This window comes from Rana temporaria, chromosome 8 (assembly GCF_905171775.1).
Source record: "Rana temporaria chromosome 8, aRanTem1.1, whole genome shotgun sequence".
NCBI lineage: Eukaryota > Metazoa > Chordata > Amphibia > Anura > Ranidae > Rana > Rana temporaria.
The window spans coordinates 5059998-5078477 of NC_053496.1; the positions used below are offsets into that span (position 1 = coordinate 5059998).

The 18480-nt window shown below is 40.8% G+C and overlaps 1 protein-coding gene across 1 annotated transcript in view; it reads right to left on the reverse strand.

The window, feature by feature from the left end:
- Nucleotides 1-12796, reverse strand: part of LCOR (ligand dependent nuclear receptor corepressor) — a 55184-nt gene extending 42388 nt beyond the window's left edge. Inside the window, exons 1-2 of the mRNA XM_040321567.1 lie at nt 12686-12796; nt 9577-9740 (exon numbers count right to left, since the gene is read on the reverse strand). Of these exons, the coding sequence (XP_040177501.1) occupies nt 9577-9740; nt 12686-12796 (275 nt within the window). The remainder of the gene's footprint in view (nt 1-9576; nt 9741-12685) is intronic.
- Nucleotides 12797-18480: the final 5684 nt, after the last annotated feature.

Sequence of the window (18480 nt, forward strand, 5' to 3'; positions counted from 1 at the left end):
CTAGAGCAGTGGTCTCCAAACTGTGGCCCGGGGGCTGGATTCGGGCCTTTACTTGTCTTTATTTGGCCCTTGGACCACTATTTCACCAACCGACACCAATGACGGGGCACCATGCCTCCCGTAAAAACCAATTGCAGGCCTTTATTCCTCCGGTTAAAACCAATGGTGGGCCACTATTCCTCCCGTTAAAACCAATGGCAGAGCAACTATTCCTCCCATTAAAACCAATGGCGGACCACTATTTCTTCCGTTAAAACCAATGCTGGGCCACTATTCCTTCCGTTAAAACCAATGCTGGGCCACTATTCCTCTCGTTAAAATCAATGGCGGGCCACTGTTCCTCCCATTAAAACCCAATGGTGGGCCACTATTCCTCCCTTTAAAACCCAAAGGCGGGCCACTATTCCTCCCATTAAAACCAATGATGGGACACCACTCCTCCCAATAAAACCAATGGCGGGGGCACTATTCCTCCCATTAAAACCAATAGTGGGCCACAATCACTTTCATTAAAACCAATGATGGGCCACTATTCTTCCCATTAAAACCAATGGTGGGCCACTATTCCTTCCATTAAAAGCAATGATGGGGTACCACTCCTCCCATTAAAACCAATGGATGGGAGACCATTCCTTAGTTTTAAAACCAATGGATGGGGCACTGATGTCGGGGGAATTTTCTACTTCCACTGGCCACAGTCGGGCCCCCCTAAAGTCTGAAGGACAGTACATTGGCCCTTTATTAGAAGGTTTGAGGAGAAGGCTGTAACACTTAAAAGTTACAGTGACCAAAATTTGATGGGTTCAGGTGGATCGTTTGGGGGAGAGGGGTGGACGATTAGCTCCAGCTCTCTCCTCTCCTCCCTCAAGGTGGGCCTCTCCTCCCTCAAGGTGGGCCCTTAGTGTCCTGGTCTACAATGACTATTGACCCTACATTGTACATAAAGGAAGCAGAAGTGTGACTGTGGCCATGAGCATCTTGGAGAGGAGGACTGGTCACACCTCTGTAGGAACTTTCTGGAGAGAAGAATAAGTCCCGAGACTGAACGAGCAGTTTACCCCTGTAGTGCCTGGAAAGCCCCAATTGCTAGGATGGATTTTCTCTAACTCCTGGAATTGAGCTTTAAAAAATAGTTAAAAAGCCCATCAGAGCCTGTGATGATCGGCCAATGATCCAGTTTTCCCGGGCTACGCGCACATATTCCGAACAAGCGGCAAAAGAGCTTTCAACAATTCACCTCTGTAGCTACAGGCATGGTGGAGAAATTCATCTTCAAAGTTCACAATGGAGGCACTGAAATCAAATCTATTCCAACAGTCTCTTGGGCAGCCAGACACCCCTCTAATGTAAACACACAGCAGGTGTTTCTAAACTGAGTCTTTAGTTTTTTTTTATTGTGATCTTTGAAAATGAATTACTCCGCAGTAGAAGCAGCTAAAGAGGTCAGTGATGGTGTATTTCAAAAGCTCTTTAGAAGTTTCTTCGGAACATACAAATACTTCATTGTTCATAGTCCTGGTAAAAAGGGGCACTTTTAAGCTTTTGCAACCATGGAAAGTACCCCAGTCAGGATACCGGTGTTAGTAGACGTTGGTACAAGATATTACCAAAAGTATTGGGACGCCTGCCTTTACACGCCCATGAACTTTAATGTCATCTCAGTCTTCGCCTGTAGGGTTTAATATTGAGTTGTCCCTGCCTTTACAGCTATAACAGGTTCAACTCTTCTGGGAAGGCCGTCCACAAGGTTTAGGAGGGTGTCTATGGGAATGTTTGACCATTCTTCCAGAAGAGCATTTGGGGTTCATGTGTGTGTGTGTGTGTAAAGGTGGCGTCCCAATACTTTTGGTGATATAGTGTACATTATTTTATATATATATATATATATACACACATATATATATATTTTTTTTTTCCCAAATTTTATTTTTATAAAATATATACAAGAACTTATTTTTTAATTATATATATATATATATATATATATATATATATATATATATATATATATATATAATGTATATATATATATATATATATATATATATATATATATATATATATAAATATAATAATATATATGTATAATGTAAAAAAGAAAAATTTAATTTCTTAAGTATATATATTTAAAAAAAATATATAGAAAAGAAAATGGTAAAAATATATATATATATTTTTTAAATATATATAATTTAAAAAAATAAGTTCATACATATGAACTTTTTTATATATTTTTTAAATACATATATTCAAGAAATTTTAATTTTCTTTTTTACATTATACATATATATTATATTTAAAAAAAAATATTATATAATAATATATATATATATATATATATATATATATATATATATATATATATATGTATGAACAAAAAAATATCAAAAAATACGTTCTTGTACATATTTATTTGAAAAAAAAAATAATTACAGCATCTATTGGCGTATAACAGGCACCTTAACTTTAGGAGGGAAGTTTCATTTATATATATATATTGTTTTTTTTTTTAATACAGCATTTACCTTATATGGAATTTGGGACTGCACTTCAAAGCGGTCGTTAGTTTCATTAACTAAAATTTAAATTTAGGACGTTTGCCCAAGGTGGTGTGCCTGGTCACACTAGCTATTAAAAATCTGAAAACAAACATTAATGCATACCATACCATCAATATATCTGCAAATAAAAAAAATTCCTATACCAAGTCTGCCAGCTTTGATAGCTACTGGAGGGATTTTTATTTTATTTTATAGTGGAACTTTATTTATAAAAATTAAGTCCTTAGAGGACTTCAGGCCGACCCCCCTTTTGCAGGTATAGCCATATAAAACATAAAAAATATATATATATATATATATATATATATAATAAGTGCCTATACTGTATAAAATTTAGTAATATGTATTTATACCATTTTTACTAATGACTTTAACCCTTTTGTAAAGAGTTTATGTCAAATGCAATAAAAGTTTAACTTTTTTTTTTTTAAATCTTTTGAAATATTCAAACATTATTGGAAAGAAAATCCAGTACTACACTGCCCCATCCTGCTCCGCACATGCTCAGTTGCTTTATACTTTTAGGCACTGTGCCGATTTCTAGAGGCCAATCTGCTGACAGCTTAAAGATTTACTGTTTTGCTCAGGGGGCTCATGGGCTTCAGCAAAATGGCGGCCCTCCAGCAAAGAAGAGAGACAGGAGCAATGCTGGAGGCATTTTTACGGCACACGATAATTTTGGTACCCTAATTATTAATGTGGCATGCATGTTCCTTTGCTAAAAGAACATGTTTATCATGCCACTATGGTATAAAGTTCCACTTTAAATAATTATAAATTATTAGGTCGGACAATTATTTTATTAAAATAATAAAAAAAAATTGACAATTGTAGCAATTACCCACAATTTGTCACCTATTAGAAGTCATTTGAAAAAAAAATTAAAACGTAGGGGGGGTTTATAATTTCTAACACATAAATTATATTTAAAATAAATACTTAAATTATACATTTAAATTATAATTGAAAAAAAAACAAAAAAAACAAACAAAGCATTCCTGAATTAAAATTTGTGGTCAAGCAGGTAAACCAGGCTTGGGCTTAAATGACACTTTATAAAAATAAATATAAATTTAAAACAATAAAAAAAAAAAAAAAAAAAAAAAAAGCAGATATGCATTCTCAGCTAAATTTATAATAGTTTGTTTTTGTACTTGTGTACATACCTTGTATGTTATATACTGAAAGGGGAAAAGATGTTGCGCTAATAATTAATTAAATCTAAACAATAATTGATATGATAAAAAAAATTAAAACCAGTAGACCCAAATTAATGGGAAGCTGAAAAGGAGGTTTTTTTTAAACCTCCTTTGCAGCTTCCCATTAATTTGGGTCTACTGGTTTTAATTTTTTTTTTATCATATCAATTATTGTTTAGATTTAATTAATTATTAGCGCAACATCTTTTCCCCTTTCTCCATTATATTGTGTGTGTATGACACTGTGTTGTTGCAGCTCTGGTAGCAATTTTTGACTGTTCTCTAGCGCGGTAACTCCTTTTTTATTTCCATGTTATATACTGAGCCTGGGTATGACCAATAGGCTCTGCTTTGTATTTAATTTATTTTTATTCAGGTTTAAAAAAATAAAAAAAAAATAAAAAAAAAGCAGGTATGCAAAAATATTTGAATTTATGCCAAATATTTTTTTAAGGCTCTGCGCCTTATTAGGTTCGATTTTAATCCAAGGGTTTACTTATTAGGTCCGATTTTAATTCAAGGGTTTACTTATTAGGTCCGATTTTAATTCAAGGGTTTACTTATTAGGTCCGATTTTAATTCAAGGGTTTACTTATTAGGTCCGATTTTAATTCAAGGGTTTACTTATTAGGTCCGATTTTAATTCAAGGGTTTACTTATTATATTTTAATTCAAGGGTTTACTGCAGAAGCATGATGCAAAAATGTGTGCCTACCCATTAATGTAAATAAATAAAAAAATACTACTGTACACAAAAAAAAAAAAAATACACAGAAATAGAAAGGGCTAGCAAAGAAATGTCCTACTTTTAAACGCAACAGTGCAGTGTTAGTATGGCAAGCTGAGCTGCCTTATTTTTTTATAAGCAACAAACTATTTTTACATTTAGTACTGCTTACCAAGTATAAAGAATATTTAAACAAAAAAAAATAGTGTTTTTCATTAACTTTCAAGAGGTTTTACAAATGGTGCAAGTCTTTTTTTTTTTTAGCATGTCTACGACAAAAAAAAAAAAAAAAAAAGCTCCTTGTGGACTGTCGAGAAATATATATTAAAAAAAAAAAAATGGACTGTCGAGAAATTTATATATATATAAAAAAAAAAAAAACGTACAAAACTGTGTGGTTTTGTGGAGTGCTTATAAAAACAGTTACCTGAAGACAGGTGTGAGCTCCTTACTAAAGCTACACCGTACCGAGTTATTTCTGTAACACAACAAAAACATATATATATATATATATATAGATTTTTTTTTATATACAGTAAAATGTTATATTTCTAAAAACAGGCCCTGAAAAGAGCGTCCTTCATTCCTGAAAACTGGAATATAAATGAGGTTTGTACTGGTAAAAGAAATAAAAAAATATGCACCTGATATCGCAACGGCTGAAAACATGACCCCTGAACTCTCTGGAGTTGAATGTGGAAACCACACAGTTTAGTAGCTAAAAAAAAAATAATAAAAAAAAATAAAATCAAGTAAAAAATGTCCTATCTAATCTCGTGGAATTTTTTTTTCAGTGGAGTTACTGTGTAAACCAAGCGATCTTAATATTTTTAATATTAAAAAAAAAAGAAGAAGAGGAGAGCACGCTAGAGTCAAGGCTACTTCCTCTAAAATAATTGGAAAAAAATTTAAAAAAAATTATTCGTTACACAAATTTTGTGTTGATTTAAAAAAAAAAAAAAAAATCTACAAAAGGTAGTGTTTTTTTTTTCTCCCTGTACCCAGAATGGCAGGTAGAAGCCAAAAAAAAAAAAAGAAATTGTAGTGGGATCTATAGAATAGCCATCTAAAAAAAATCCACAATCCATCCTCTTTAATTACATGCACATGTACTTGCTGGAGTGTAATGAGGATAAATATCTGGACCATATACAAAAAAAATAAAAAAATTTAAAAAGAAAAAAAAAAAAAAACACCTTTCATATGCTTCCAAGCTTCCTGCCAGTGCGGGGGTGGGGGGGCAAACATTGCCCCCCAGTCTGGCAATTATTTTTTTTAAGTGTAAGAAATGTAAAGCTCTAGTGTAATACTCTCACTTTTTGTAGCAAAAGTAACGGCCCTCTTTTTTTCCAGGCCTTTGCGCCACTCACATTTTTTGTGCTCTTTGCACAATTTTTTTTTCCCCACCTACTGTACTAAAGCCTTTGTATCATTTTTGCAAGTCTCCGAAAAAAATAGTAGCAACTCCCAAAAAAAAAAAAAAAAAAAAAAAATTATCACATTAGTGAGGTACATTCAATTTTTTCAGAAATAATCATTTTGGCATAAACACTTAAAATTTAAAAACTCAGAAGGAAAAAAAAAAAACTTGTTTTAAATATCTTTAGAAGTTTCTTTTTTTTTTCTTCTCCTTCTTCTCTCCTCTAGACATTGGTTGTATATAAGAGACTCCTGAAAAAAAATGTTTTTTTGTTTTTTTTCTTAAAGTGGACATGTGTTTAAGGAATTAAAATAGATATAAAGAACGCAATACATGCAAGGCTCGATAGCAAAAGAGTCCGTATTGACATGTATAGAGGTTCTCTTGTTGAGGTAACAATTTTTTTTTTGTTTTTTCTATTGAAAATAAAAAGCATGCGTAAAGGCCAAAAAAGTACTCCATAGGGTTGCACTGGGCAAGAGGAATTTACAAAAAAAAAAAAAATTTGCCCAAATTTTTGAGCAAATTTAAAATGTTTCCACCACCGTTTTGCAGGTCTGTATTTTTTTTTCAAAAAAAAATATTTTTCATAGGTTGGTTGTGGAGAAGTGCCTGCCCAGTTTGGTTTACAACTCGTTGTTTTTTTTTTTAAAGAGTCGGTCTTTACTGCATGCCTTTAGTCATCTTTTGAATCGTTTGCACTTGGGGACGACTCCGCCTCGTCCTGAGGTTCCAGTAGTTCGCTTTTTACCGCCGCGTCCGGCTCTTCCAACCGCATGAGTTTCATTTTTTTCTTTGGAGGGTTTTTTAACGTGCCGAGCCTCTCTTTGACTTTGTACTCCAGTGTGCTGTGCGGAATCCCGTAGATGCTCTGCGCCTTGGAGACGCTCATTTTGCCGTTCATGACCACGCCGATGGCCTCCTCCAAGATCTCGGTGTTGTACTGCCGGTACCTCCCCCTTTTTTTCCTGGGTTGCTTAGACGCCCCGTCCCCTTCTTGGTCCGACGTTGGGTAGGGCTGTCCAGAGGTAGACTGCTCGACGTCCGAGCTCCAGGAGTCGTTGGTGGTGGAATCCAAGACGCTCCTCCGGTTTTGCTTTGGAAGGATAGTCCTTAATTTTTTGCTAAGTGCGCTCTCCGTTTGTGAACCCATAACCAAAGAGTTGTAATTGTACAGTTCCCCGCCGCGGGAATCCCACGACAGATCCATACCACGGACCTGCGGAATTTTTAAATCGACCGGAGAGGAAAGGCCCATTTCCTTTTTAATCTCGTGTTTGATGGGGATATTTTTTGGAAAGGTGTTCGAATTTTCTGTGAGAAAAGGCAGGTCACTGATGTTGCTGAGTGCGCCGTTGCCCCTATATTTCACGCGGCCGAAATTTAATTCATAGTGTGACTTTGCCCAAGAAGCTTCCCTGGATAAGATAAAATGCTGTCCTTGGTTTTGCAGTCCGGTTGAACCGTGGTTGGCCGCCGTAGAAAATTGCTTTCGGTTATGCAATTCCTCACTAAGATGTAAGGAGCGAGCCAATGGCACTTTTAAAGGGGTGGAGTGGCCATAAGTTTCCCTGGTTGCATCCAGCAAACTTCTCGGGGGCACCCCATCGCCACCGCGTGGAAGTCCACCATCTGGACGGTGCTGGCTGGCTCTCCCAGGTCGCCTAATTGGATGGAAGGAAACTGATGTGAGCAGAACTTGCACATGTAGGGAAGGATGGGTGAAGGGGCCACTCCTTTATTAGAAGCCCTTGCTTGGGTAACATCACTTAAATTTTTTTTTTTTTTATAATTTTTATAAAATTTTTTTTTTTTTTTAAATCTCAGCATCAGTGTCAGTTTAAAAGGGGAAAAAATAAAATAAATCAAGTTCACAGAAAAGGGAAAAAAATTATTTTTGTGGGCAACAGAAACAAAAAAATAAAATATGATTAAAAAAAAAGCTATGAAAACTATCTTTGGCTGGGTTCACAAAGTCTTGCGCAACAGTCTGTACTTGGAATCTTTGTTTATTGTAAAATTAGAAAAAAAAGTAGAAAAGTCCGACCCCCCCTCCCTCACCACCCCCCCTTCCTTTAGGTGTATCCACAATTTAATAAAATGTGACGTTACCACTAAACAAGTACAGTAATAAAAGAGTAAGCCGCTTATAACATTATGCAATCTAATTCAAAATTAAAACAAAAAAATAAATAAAAATTAAATAAAAAAAATAAAAAAAAAAAAACACACACACACACACACACACACACACACACACAGTGTCCGCTGCTCACATCAAAAAAATAAAGTACATAAAAAAACAAAAAAAAAACAAAGACATGGGTCAAAGTATCAAAAGAAGCTCGTAATTTTTGATCACAGAGATTGAAGGCAATTTTTTTTTTGCTCTTATGGCTACCTTAAGAAAAAAAAAAATGGCCGTTGCGTGTAAAAAAAAATTAGAATATAATATATATATATATATATATATATATATATATATATACACACACACACAATGTGACCATATTATATATATATATATATATATATATATATATATATATATAAAATATGGTCACATTGTATAACAAATTCAATAAAAAATATATTTTATTTTTTTTCTCTTTGTACTCGTCACAAAAAGATCTCAAAAATAATAATAAAAAAGATTTTGTTCGACTTTTTTTTTTAAATGTCACTTCTAAATACAGCCGGACCATTTTTTTCTTAAAAGTAAGGTATAAAAAGGTGACAGAAAAGAATGATTTGGATGGTGATTGATTACAGATTATTTAGAAATATGATTCAGCGTGATTACATGATACAATATATAAATATGTAAATGCCAAAAAATAAAAAAACAAAAAACACCAGCAAATCTCCCTAACTACCGGTACAAAACAAAAAAAAAATACTTTAAATCTGTTCTGGTGTCCAAGACACGCAATGCATTCTCCTTAAATAAACGGTCCTATACTGCAAGAAGACTAACAACGGGAATTGCGGAGTCTTTGTAAAAATAAATAAAAAATAAAATAAAAATAAAAAAAGTATACCAGACTATAAGAAAGCAAAACTGAAAATGATATTGCGATTATGGCGGCACTAAAATTCTAAAAAATTAAAATAATATTGAAACTCCCCAAATGATCAAAATATAGAAAACAAGAGCAAACCACAAAACAGTTTCTTGTTTTTGATATTAAAATTACATGCTTCATAACAAAAAAAATAAAAATCTAGATTTTCTTTAAAGGTTTATGTTTATGAAGGTTCTAGAGTACAAATTCTGAGGTATCAAACTAGAATATGCAAATCCTCGAACAGCTCCTAATCCACAAATTCACCCCCCCCCCCCCCAACTTCAATCCATATTAGGAAACCTTCAAACTAAAGCATCGCACCATAAAAAAATAAAATAAAAAATATCCAAACACAATGAATGAAAACAAAATGAGATCATGAGCACAACACAATAATTTAGATTTTTTTTTACTTCACAATGGCAGGTTGTGAATTATAAATTTTTGGAGACAAAGTAAAATCTCATTCCATAGAGCGGAAGGCGTAAATCATTTTTGTATTTTTGGGAAAAACAGATTTAAAAGATCTGAAGATGCAACGAAAGGAAAATAAAAAAAATAATAATAAAAAAAAGAAGATGAGATGAAGAAATGATCTTACCCATTCCCTATAGCATTTGAGGTACTTGGAGAAATGGTTGAATGTGTGCTACCAGAACATGGACTCTTCTTAGTGGACAGATCGAGCACTCCGTCTGCTAAAATACACAAAAATAATTTATCAGCACTGCGTAATATAAAAAAAAAAAGAAAAGAAAAAAAAATCTATTAAACCACTTGTTGACCAAGCCCTTCTGACATGTGACGCTTACAAGTTAAAAATCTGTTTTATTTTAGCAGAGACCCTTGGGAAAAAAAATGGTGGTCATTAAAATCTTTTATGTCACAGCGGTTTTTAAAATTCAATTTTGAAAAAAAAAAACACTTTAGAGAATAAAAAAAAAAAAAAGAAAGAAAGAAACTAAGGTTAATATACTCATTTTTTTTGTCTTTCAAACACAATTTTTTTTGGAAAAAAAATACATTGAATGAAAAAAAAAAAAAAGGTGACACTAAAAATGTCTACATGTTACCAGTTACCTGCACCCCTCTCCACTGGCTTCCACTTGTGTCCTCCACCCCTCTCTGCCAAGCCCTCCACTGGCTTCCATTCAGTGTCCTCCCCCGGCTTCCATTATCTATGTCCTCTACCTCCACTGACTTCCTCTCAGTGTCCTCCACCCCTCTCCACCAATCCCTTCACAGGCTTCCTCTCAGTGTCCTCCACCCCTCTCCACCAATCCCTCCACTGGCTTCCATTCGGTTTCCTCCCCCGGCTTCCATTATATATGTCCTCCACCCCTCCCTACCAATTCCTTCACGACTTCCTCTCAGTGTCCTCCACCCCTCTCCACCAATCCCTCCACTGGCTTTATTTTCAGTGTCCTCCACCGGATCCCTCTACCCCTCTCTGCCAATCCCTCCACTGGTTTCTTCTCAGTGTCCTCCTCCCCTCTTTGCCAATCCGTCTACTTTCTAACTCTGTGTTCACCCCTCTCTGCCAATCCCTCCACTGGCCTCCACTCAGTGCCCTCCACCCCTCTCTGCCAATCCCTCCACTGTCTTCCATTCAGTGTCCTCCACCAGCTTCCATTATATATGTCCTCCACTGGCTTCATTTTCAGTGTCCTCCACCCCTCTGCCAATCCCTCCACTGGATTCCTCAGTGTCCTCTACCCCTCTCTGCCCATCCCTCCACTGGTTTCTTCTCAGTGTCCTCCAACCCTCTCTGCCAATCCCTCTACTTTCTTCCTCTCAGTGTTCACCCCTCTCGGCCAATCCCTCCACCCATCTCTGCCAATCCCTCCACTGTCCACTGTTCAGTGTCCTTCACCGGCTTCCATTATATATGTCCTCCACCCCTCTCCATTGGCTTCCATTCAGTGTCCTCTTCCGGCTTCCATTCAGTGTCCTCCACCCCTCTCCACTGGCTTGCATTCAGTGACCTCTTCCGGCTTCTATTCAGTGTCCTCCACCCCTTTCTGCCAATCCCTTCACTGGCTTCCATTTAGTGTCCTCCACTGGCTTCCATTATATATGTCCTCCACCCCTCTCCACCAATCCCTCCACTGACTTCCATTCAGTGTCCTCCTCCGGCTTCCATTATGTGTCCTCCACCCTTCTCTGTCAATCTCTCCACCGGCTTCCATTATGTGTCCTCCACCCCTCTCTGCCAATCCCTACACGGTCTTCCATTCAGTGTCCTCCACCAGCTTCCATTATAATTGTCCTCCACTGGCTTCATTTTCAGTGTCCTCCACCCCTCTCTGCCAATCTCTCCACTGGCTTCCACTCAGTGTCCTCCAGCCCTCTCTGCCAATCCCTCCACTGGCTTCCACTCACCCAACAAATTAAATTCAAAATACTAACAACAACTAACAAAGCCATCCACAACTCTGCCCCCAGATACATCACTAACCTAGTCTCAAAATACCAAACTGTTCTCTTTGTTCCACCAAAAGATCTCCTGCTCTCCATCTCCCTCGTCGCCTCCTCCCATACTCGCCACCAGGACTTCCCCCAGAGCCTCTCCCATCCTTTTGAATTCCCTACCCCAAGCTGTCCACCCATCTCCAACTCCATCTACTTTTAGGCAATCCCTGAAAACTTTTCTCTTTAAAGAAGCCTATCCTGCCTCCACCTAACTGCACTTGTATTCTAGTCATCAGCCCACCCCCCACCGTTATTACCTTTTGTATCACTTGACCAAACACCTACAAACTATGGCATACATACTGGAAATTACGCAGCTATAGACGCTATACTATTAATGGCAGGGAACAGCGACTTATAGTGTGACTGGAAAATCTGACACCAATACTGGCTGGGAGTGGCACTGACATCCCTAGTGACACCAATACCGTGATCAATAATACTGTACTAATATCACTGGCTGGGAAGGGGTTAACTGTGTGCCTAACAATGTGTAATGTGTGCTGCTTTTAGTCACAGATCTGGCTGCTCCCCCCCCCCTCGCTTTTCAGGAAGAAGAAACAGCCAGATTGCTGTTCTGTGCGTTTGTAAAATTTGATCACCGCCTATCAGCAGGTTTCAGCCAAAAAATCATTGGCTGAAACCCACTGACAAACTCATGCTGTGTCCAATCACAGCACAAATCAACAGGGGGGGGGGGGGGGGGCAAGCACATTCACGTCCGAAAAAAACAAGAAGCCCACAACTACCTATGGATATCCCGCTGTGCCGCCCGCTTGTAGTAAATGTACCATGAGCGGGAGGCAAGTGGTTGATTAAAAAAAAAAAAAAAAAAAAATCAGTGAAAATTTATAATTTTTCAAAACTTTTTCTGGTTTCATGTTCCAGTAGAACAGCATTTTTATTAAGATTTCTGTTTAGAATTCACTACAGAAATGGAAACCACACAATATTATTCATGCATGACCACGTCACATATGCGGGCGCCACCTACGTATGCATTCGCTTGTGAACACGATGGAATGGGGGCACTTACAAAAATAATAATAATAATAATAATAATAATAGGGCATGACAGGTCCTCTTTATGGAGAGCTCTGGGGGGGGGGGGGGGTCTACAAGTCCCCACATCCCTCCTCTATGCTGGAAAGCCTGAGATAAAAAAATAAAAATTAAATAATAATAAATAATCTCAGGCTTTCCGGATTTTTTGTTTTTTAAAAAATGGCAGCACTTACATCTAGCAGAGACGGAAGTGTCATCATAACGTCGCTTCCGGCCTCCAAGGGTCTTAGATTAGAGATGGCAATCTGGACCATGGCCAGCTCTATAGTGAACCGGCAGCCCATTCTCCGGAGAGAAGGAGGGAGGCAGAAGGGGAGAATGTTCCCTCTCGCCACCTTTAAAAGCAATCAACCGGCTAAATGGCTACACTGTAGGGCATAGGTGTCAAACACAAGGCCTGTGGGCCGAATCCGGCCCTCCAGGCCATTTCATGTGGACCTTGCACCTCCAGCCTTCCTCTGGTCCTCCTTACTTTCTGCTTTTAAGCAATGCATCCAGCTTCTTCCCAGCAGCAGCATAAGGAAAGGGGGTGCACTGTGATGCAAGGGAGAGTGGGGGGACTCAACTTCTGATGGTGGGGGTGGCTCTTGACATCTAATGTAAGGCGAGGGGATGCGCTGGACATCTAAATCTTACAGATACAAACGATGGCCCTTTTGAGGGCAATCATAATACAGATGCGGCCCACCATGAAATTGGAGTTTGACACCCCTGCTGCAGGGAATCACTGGCTTAAAAAAAAAAAAGGATATCTGGACCATGTCTGCAGCTGCACCCATCATCCAGATATCTCCACTGAAAGTCCAGGACGTCATATGACGCCCTACTGGCAGGAGGTGGTTAAGTTGTATCCAGACCCCCTTTCTGGTAACAAGTTGGCTGAAGAGTGATTTCCAGGTCCAGGGGCCTACAAATATCAGTTTTGTAACAAAAGCTATACCACATATATAATCATAAGCACAATAGGATGGGTCTAATGTCCCCCAGTAGACACCATTAAAACATTTTTGATGGCAAATACAATAATAATACAATTAATCTTTCTCGTCCATCAAGACACCCAAGAAATCTAACATTTGGGAAGTCCACAAAAGCGGTCCAACTGAGGGGCGAGCAGCGTAGCTTGAAGCCAAGGAAGCACTCATAGATCCAGTGGAGTGCGCCATGATCGGATAAGATGGAACCCGATCCTTGAGCCCTTAAGCTTGAATGATGGTCTGCCTGAGCCACCTAGAAATGGCTGGTGCATCCATACGGGGGACCAATCCATCTGGGGTAACAAAAAGGGAAAAAAGGTGATGTCGCCGAGCCACGGCTCTTAGCCCAAACTACAGCAGACAATAGGGGGGAAATTTTATATTGGTATACTGAAGCCTGAAGGACTGATGTCCTGGTTCAGATGAACGGCAAAAAAATAGGAAGTCCTGGGACTTCCCGTCATCGTGTGCCGATGCAAAAAAAAAAATTTAAAAACAGAAACAGCGTTCCCTACAAGGCCACCAGTTCAGACACTTGCCTCTCAGAAGTGAGGGCTACAAGCAACACAACCCCCCGATGACGTCACATATGACGAAACACGTAGGGTTGAGCCGGAACGCACTAAACATGCACGATACACTTGTGGAAGCGGTCGCTTGGAGTTTTTTCTGTGATGGTATCCATGCTCTTCCAGCCGAAATTTGTAAATTTTGTAACTTTTTAGTCCATCATGCACATAGATTTGTCAGTTTTTGTGTATCACAAATGCGATTTACTAAGCACTGTCACTTATAACTATTTATCTACCTTTTCATTCTTCGTGATTTGTTTCTAGCGCAGCCGTCATGTCACCTGAGGCCAGGTGACAGATGCACACCGTTGGGGTCAGGATTGCACCGCTAAGGTAGTGGACCCTACGGCTGACTGCTGTGGTGGTTCAGGAAGGCAGGTCCACTGGAGCACCAACACGGATCCCACAGGGAGCTCAAACATAAGATTCCCCAGGGCGGGGAGTCTAAGGCCGCGTACACACGGTCGGTCCATCAGATGAGAGCGGTTAACCGATGAAGCAGACTGATGGTCTGATGTGCCTACACACCATCATTTCAAAAACCGATCGAGTCCAACGCGGTGACGTAAAAAACAACGACGTGCAGAGAAAAATGAAGTTCAATGCTTCCAAGCATGCGTCGACTTGATTCTGAGCATGCGCGGGTTTTGAACCGGTGCTTTTGCGTACTAACCATCGGTTAGGCGTCCATTGGTTGAATTGTAAAGCAAGTTCTAAATTTTTGGACCGAAGGATAACTGACCGATTGGGGCCCACACACGGCCGGTTTGGACCGATGAAACTGAACTTCAGTCCGTTTTCATCGGTTTTGTCCGATCGTGTGTACAGGGCCTAAGAGTCAGCAGGTGTTCAGCAGAGCCTCTAGTGGTGAGGATGGACTGCGCTGCAACTGGCTCCAGGTCGCGGCCCCCAGGGTCTCCCAGCTCACGCTCACAGTAGGCTACAGGAGGATAGAGAGGAAGCAGCAGCCCAGGATAACAAGAGATAGTAAAGAGATAAGCCAAAAGTTTGGGGTGACTAGCAGACAAGGATAAACATAGAACACGCCAAAGGTCAGGCTCACAAGCAGGCAGGCATAGTCGAGAACAAGCCAAGATTGGTAAAACGGAGACAGACGTAAAGCACACGGCAAGCAGGAAACCAAACACACAATATTGCACGGCAAGGCAGGCTTGGAGAACACAGTGTTAAATAGTGGTTCCTGTTGAGGCTAGGGTGGAGCCACACTGGGGGAAGATTACTTAACCATGCAGGTGTGAGAGTACAAGCCCCAAGGCTGATACACAGACCAGGTAAGAGACAGACAGGGCATGACAGGGTATTACCGAGTCATGACAGTGGCACTGGCTGGCTTATATATACACAAGGAACGCAACCTTGTGGGTGAGATGAGAGAGAACCAGATTCAGATGCCAGAGAGTGACATGAGAAGGAACTGAGGGAGAAGCTACAGTACATGGGAAATTCCCTTGACAAAATTCTTAATTAAGGAACGAAGGGCCTATGGTCTCCTACAGAAACCCAAACTTTGATTGTGCCGAGAGCCAAATGCTGCTCCAGGCTCATCCATAGGAAGAAGAGGCTTCACCCTGGGATAAAGTTTGGAAACCGTGAGACTCACACCAAGTATGCCTTCCATGTCCAATGAAAAGACCTTGCAAGACAGATTTCTTAGCTTTTGGAAATCACCAAATTGCCTTTTTCACAGAACCTGGGCTTCAAAAGAAATGTCGCTCAAGGTGGCGGCCTTGAAGCAGTACGGTAAATAGGTCTTTGAGACAGAAAATTTGGATAAGTTTGAAGAGCCAACGCCTCAGGAAATCTTACCAGGTTGGAGTACCAAACCTGCGTGGGCCAAACCAGAACAATGAGGATCATTGAAATGCCATCGATCTTGCAAAGCAGACAAGAAAGACGTTTTGGTGAAGGGGGAGGCATAAATCAGGGTGTACTTTTCCCACCAGAGCATCCATTACTTTCACTAGAAGATCCCATACCCCAGACAAACTTTCCCAGTTTGTTTGTAAACCTGGAGGAAAAGAGGACATCCCCAACCTGTGACAGAGGTTCTGAACACTTCTGGATTATGGGCGGGGTCAAGAAGCCATCAGCTGTCTGCCAACTGTCCATGTCTGGGATGTAAACAGGAGACAAAGCTGAAACGTAGTGTTATACCCAGAATAGGATCCGTTCTACTGCTTTTTCCCATCTGGTTCTTCAATGGTGGTTTAGGTGTGCCACTGCCATGGCGTTGTGCAACTGAACGTCCAAGCCAGAAGGTCTCAACACCGCAAAAAGCATTGATAGGAAGAAGAGATTCAAATGAACAAGCCCCTGTACAGACAGGGATACCAGGAATCTTCCCCAGCCCAACAGGTTGCACCCATCGTGAAGATCTAGCAGAAATACAGGAAGGAAAGGACTTCGAGTCCAGCACCACAGGCCAGGTACAGCCTGGTCCTTGCTGCCAAAAAGCTTAGCCTATCCGAGGGCAGGACTGACTACTCCCAGGACAACAGAATATTGTAGGGTTATGAAGTTAAACTGGGCAAATGGGCCTGCAAATAGGTCCGATAGGAGGCTACCATCAGACCAATGACTTGTATGCAAAAGGAGTGTATGTTGTATGTGAGGACTGGAGAGCACACATCTGGGTTTAAAGGGTTCAAAGTTATTCCTGAGGGAGAAATACTCTGGCCCGAGTTGTGTCTAAGGCTAGATCCAGATACTCCAAATCAGGGGTTCTCCTAAAGTTCCAAGATCCATTCTAATCATTGTAATGTCTGGGTAGTAAAGCCCAGTGAGTTCATCTGACAGTCAACACATGGACCAGGCAGGACGGTTTACACGGTTGTACCCCTCATCAACGGGCACAGCACCACTGATCTACGTCTTGCATACACTCATAGCTGTGCAGACTGACCAGAGGGAAGTTCTTATACGGACACCTGCTATAGATCAATGGGCAGCACCAGTCATCTCTTATGGTACCATGACATGACACCGTGGCAGCCCATACATGGGCTCTGTCACTGCAGCACCTGCCTGTAACTTTATAGGGGTCTTTATAGGGGGGGTGCAAGTAACTGGTCTTGCCTAGGGTGCAAAATAGTCCAGCACCAGCCCCGTCCGTACCAAACCATCTGTGATGCAAGCTGTCCAAGTTATAACAGATGTCCCTGTTATGCACCTACATGCAGAGCAACGAGTTTGAGGGTTTGGAGGACTTAGAGCTTCAATGTCTTACAAGTTTGGAGGGTATTGACTTGGAACTTGCAGAACTGAATATCAAGGGATGAGCATTTCCAGTCTGCCCCTTAGGCTTCTTTGGCTGAGGGCGATGAATGTTCTTGCCATGGAGTAGCATCCTTGACAATAATGGCATCAAGAGAAGATCAAACAGACATGGTCGCTCGAAGGCCAGATCCTCAAGCTGCCAGGTCCACCTCTAACCTGAAGTAGTGACCTCCGCAGGTGTACCCATTGGAGACCTATGCAGGAAGATGGGATGTGAAACCTCTAGCAGCCCACCAACACTATACCTAAAAGCAACCACCGTTTGTTCCAAATATATCTTGACCAAGGAATCAACCAATGTAGACCCTTTCTAATGGACAATGACCAATCAGCCAGAGTTTGGAAAAGCAAAAATCACAGCCAATACAGGCTGAAGAGCACTGGGGGGAGGAGCTGCATGCGGAAGGTTTAATAACGTACATGCATATTATGCATTAAGGTAGAAAATCATCCTTTAGAGCAGGGCTTTGTACTGGGGGGGGGGGGGGGAATTGGAGGGAGAGCTCTGAACTGGAGGAGAATTGGAGGGAGAGCTCTGAACTGGAGGAGAATTGGAGGGAGAGCTCTGTACTGGGGGGGGGGGGGGGGGAATTGGAGGGAGAGCTCTGAACTGGAGGAGAATTGGAGGGAGAGCTCTGAACTGGAGGAGAATTGGAGGGAGAGCTCTGTACTGGGGGGGGGGGAATTGGAGGGAGAGCTCTGAACTGGAGGAGAATTGGAGGGAGAGCTCTGTACTGGGGGGGGGGGGGGGATGGGAGGGGGGGCTCTGAACTGGAGGAGAATTGGAGGGAGAGCTCTGTACTGGGGGGGGGGGGGTTGGAGGGAGAGCTCTGTACTGGGGGGGGGGAACTCTACTCTGTACTGGGGGGGAGCTCTGTACTGGGGAGGGGAATTGGAGGGAGAGCTCTGTACTGGGGGGGGGGAAATTGGAGGGAGAGCTCTGTACTGGGGGGGAATTGGAGGGAGAGCTCTGTACTGGGGGGGAATTGGAGGGAGAGCTCTGTACTGGGGGGGGGGGGGGGAATTGGAGGGAGAGCTCTGTACTGGGGGGGGGGGGGAATTGGAGGGAGAGCTCTGTACTGGGGGGGGGGGGGGAATTGGAGGGAGAGCTCTGTACTGGGG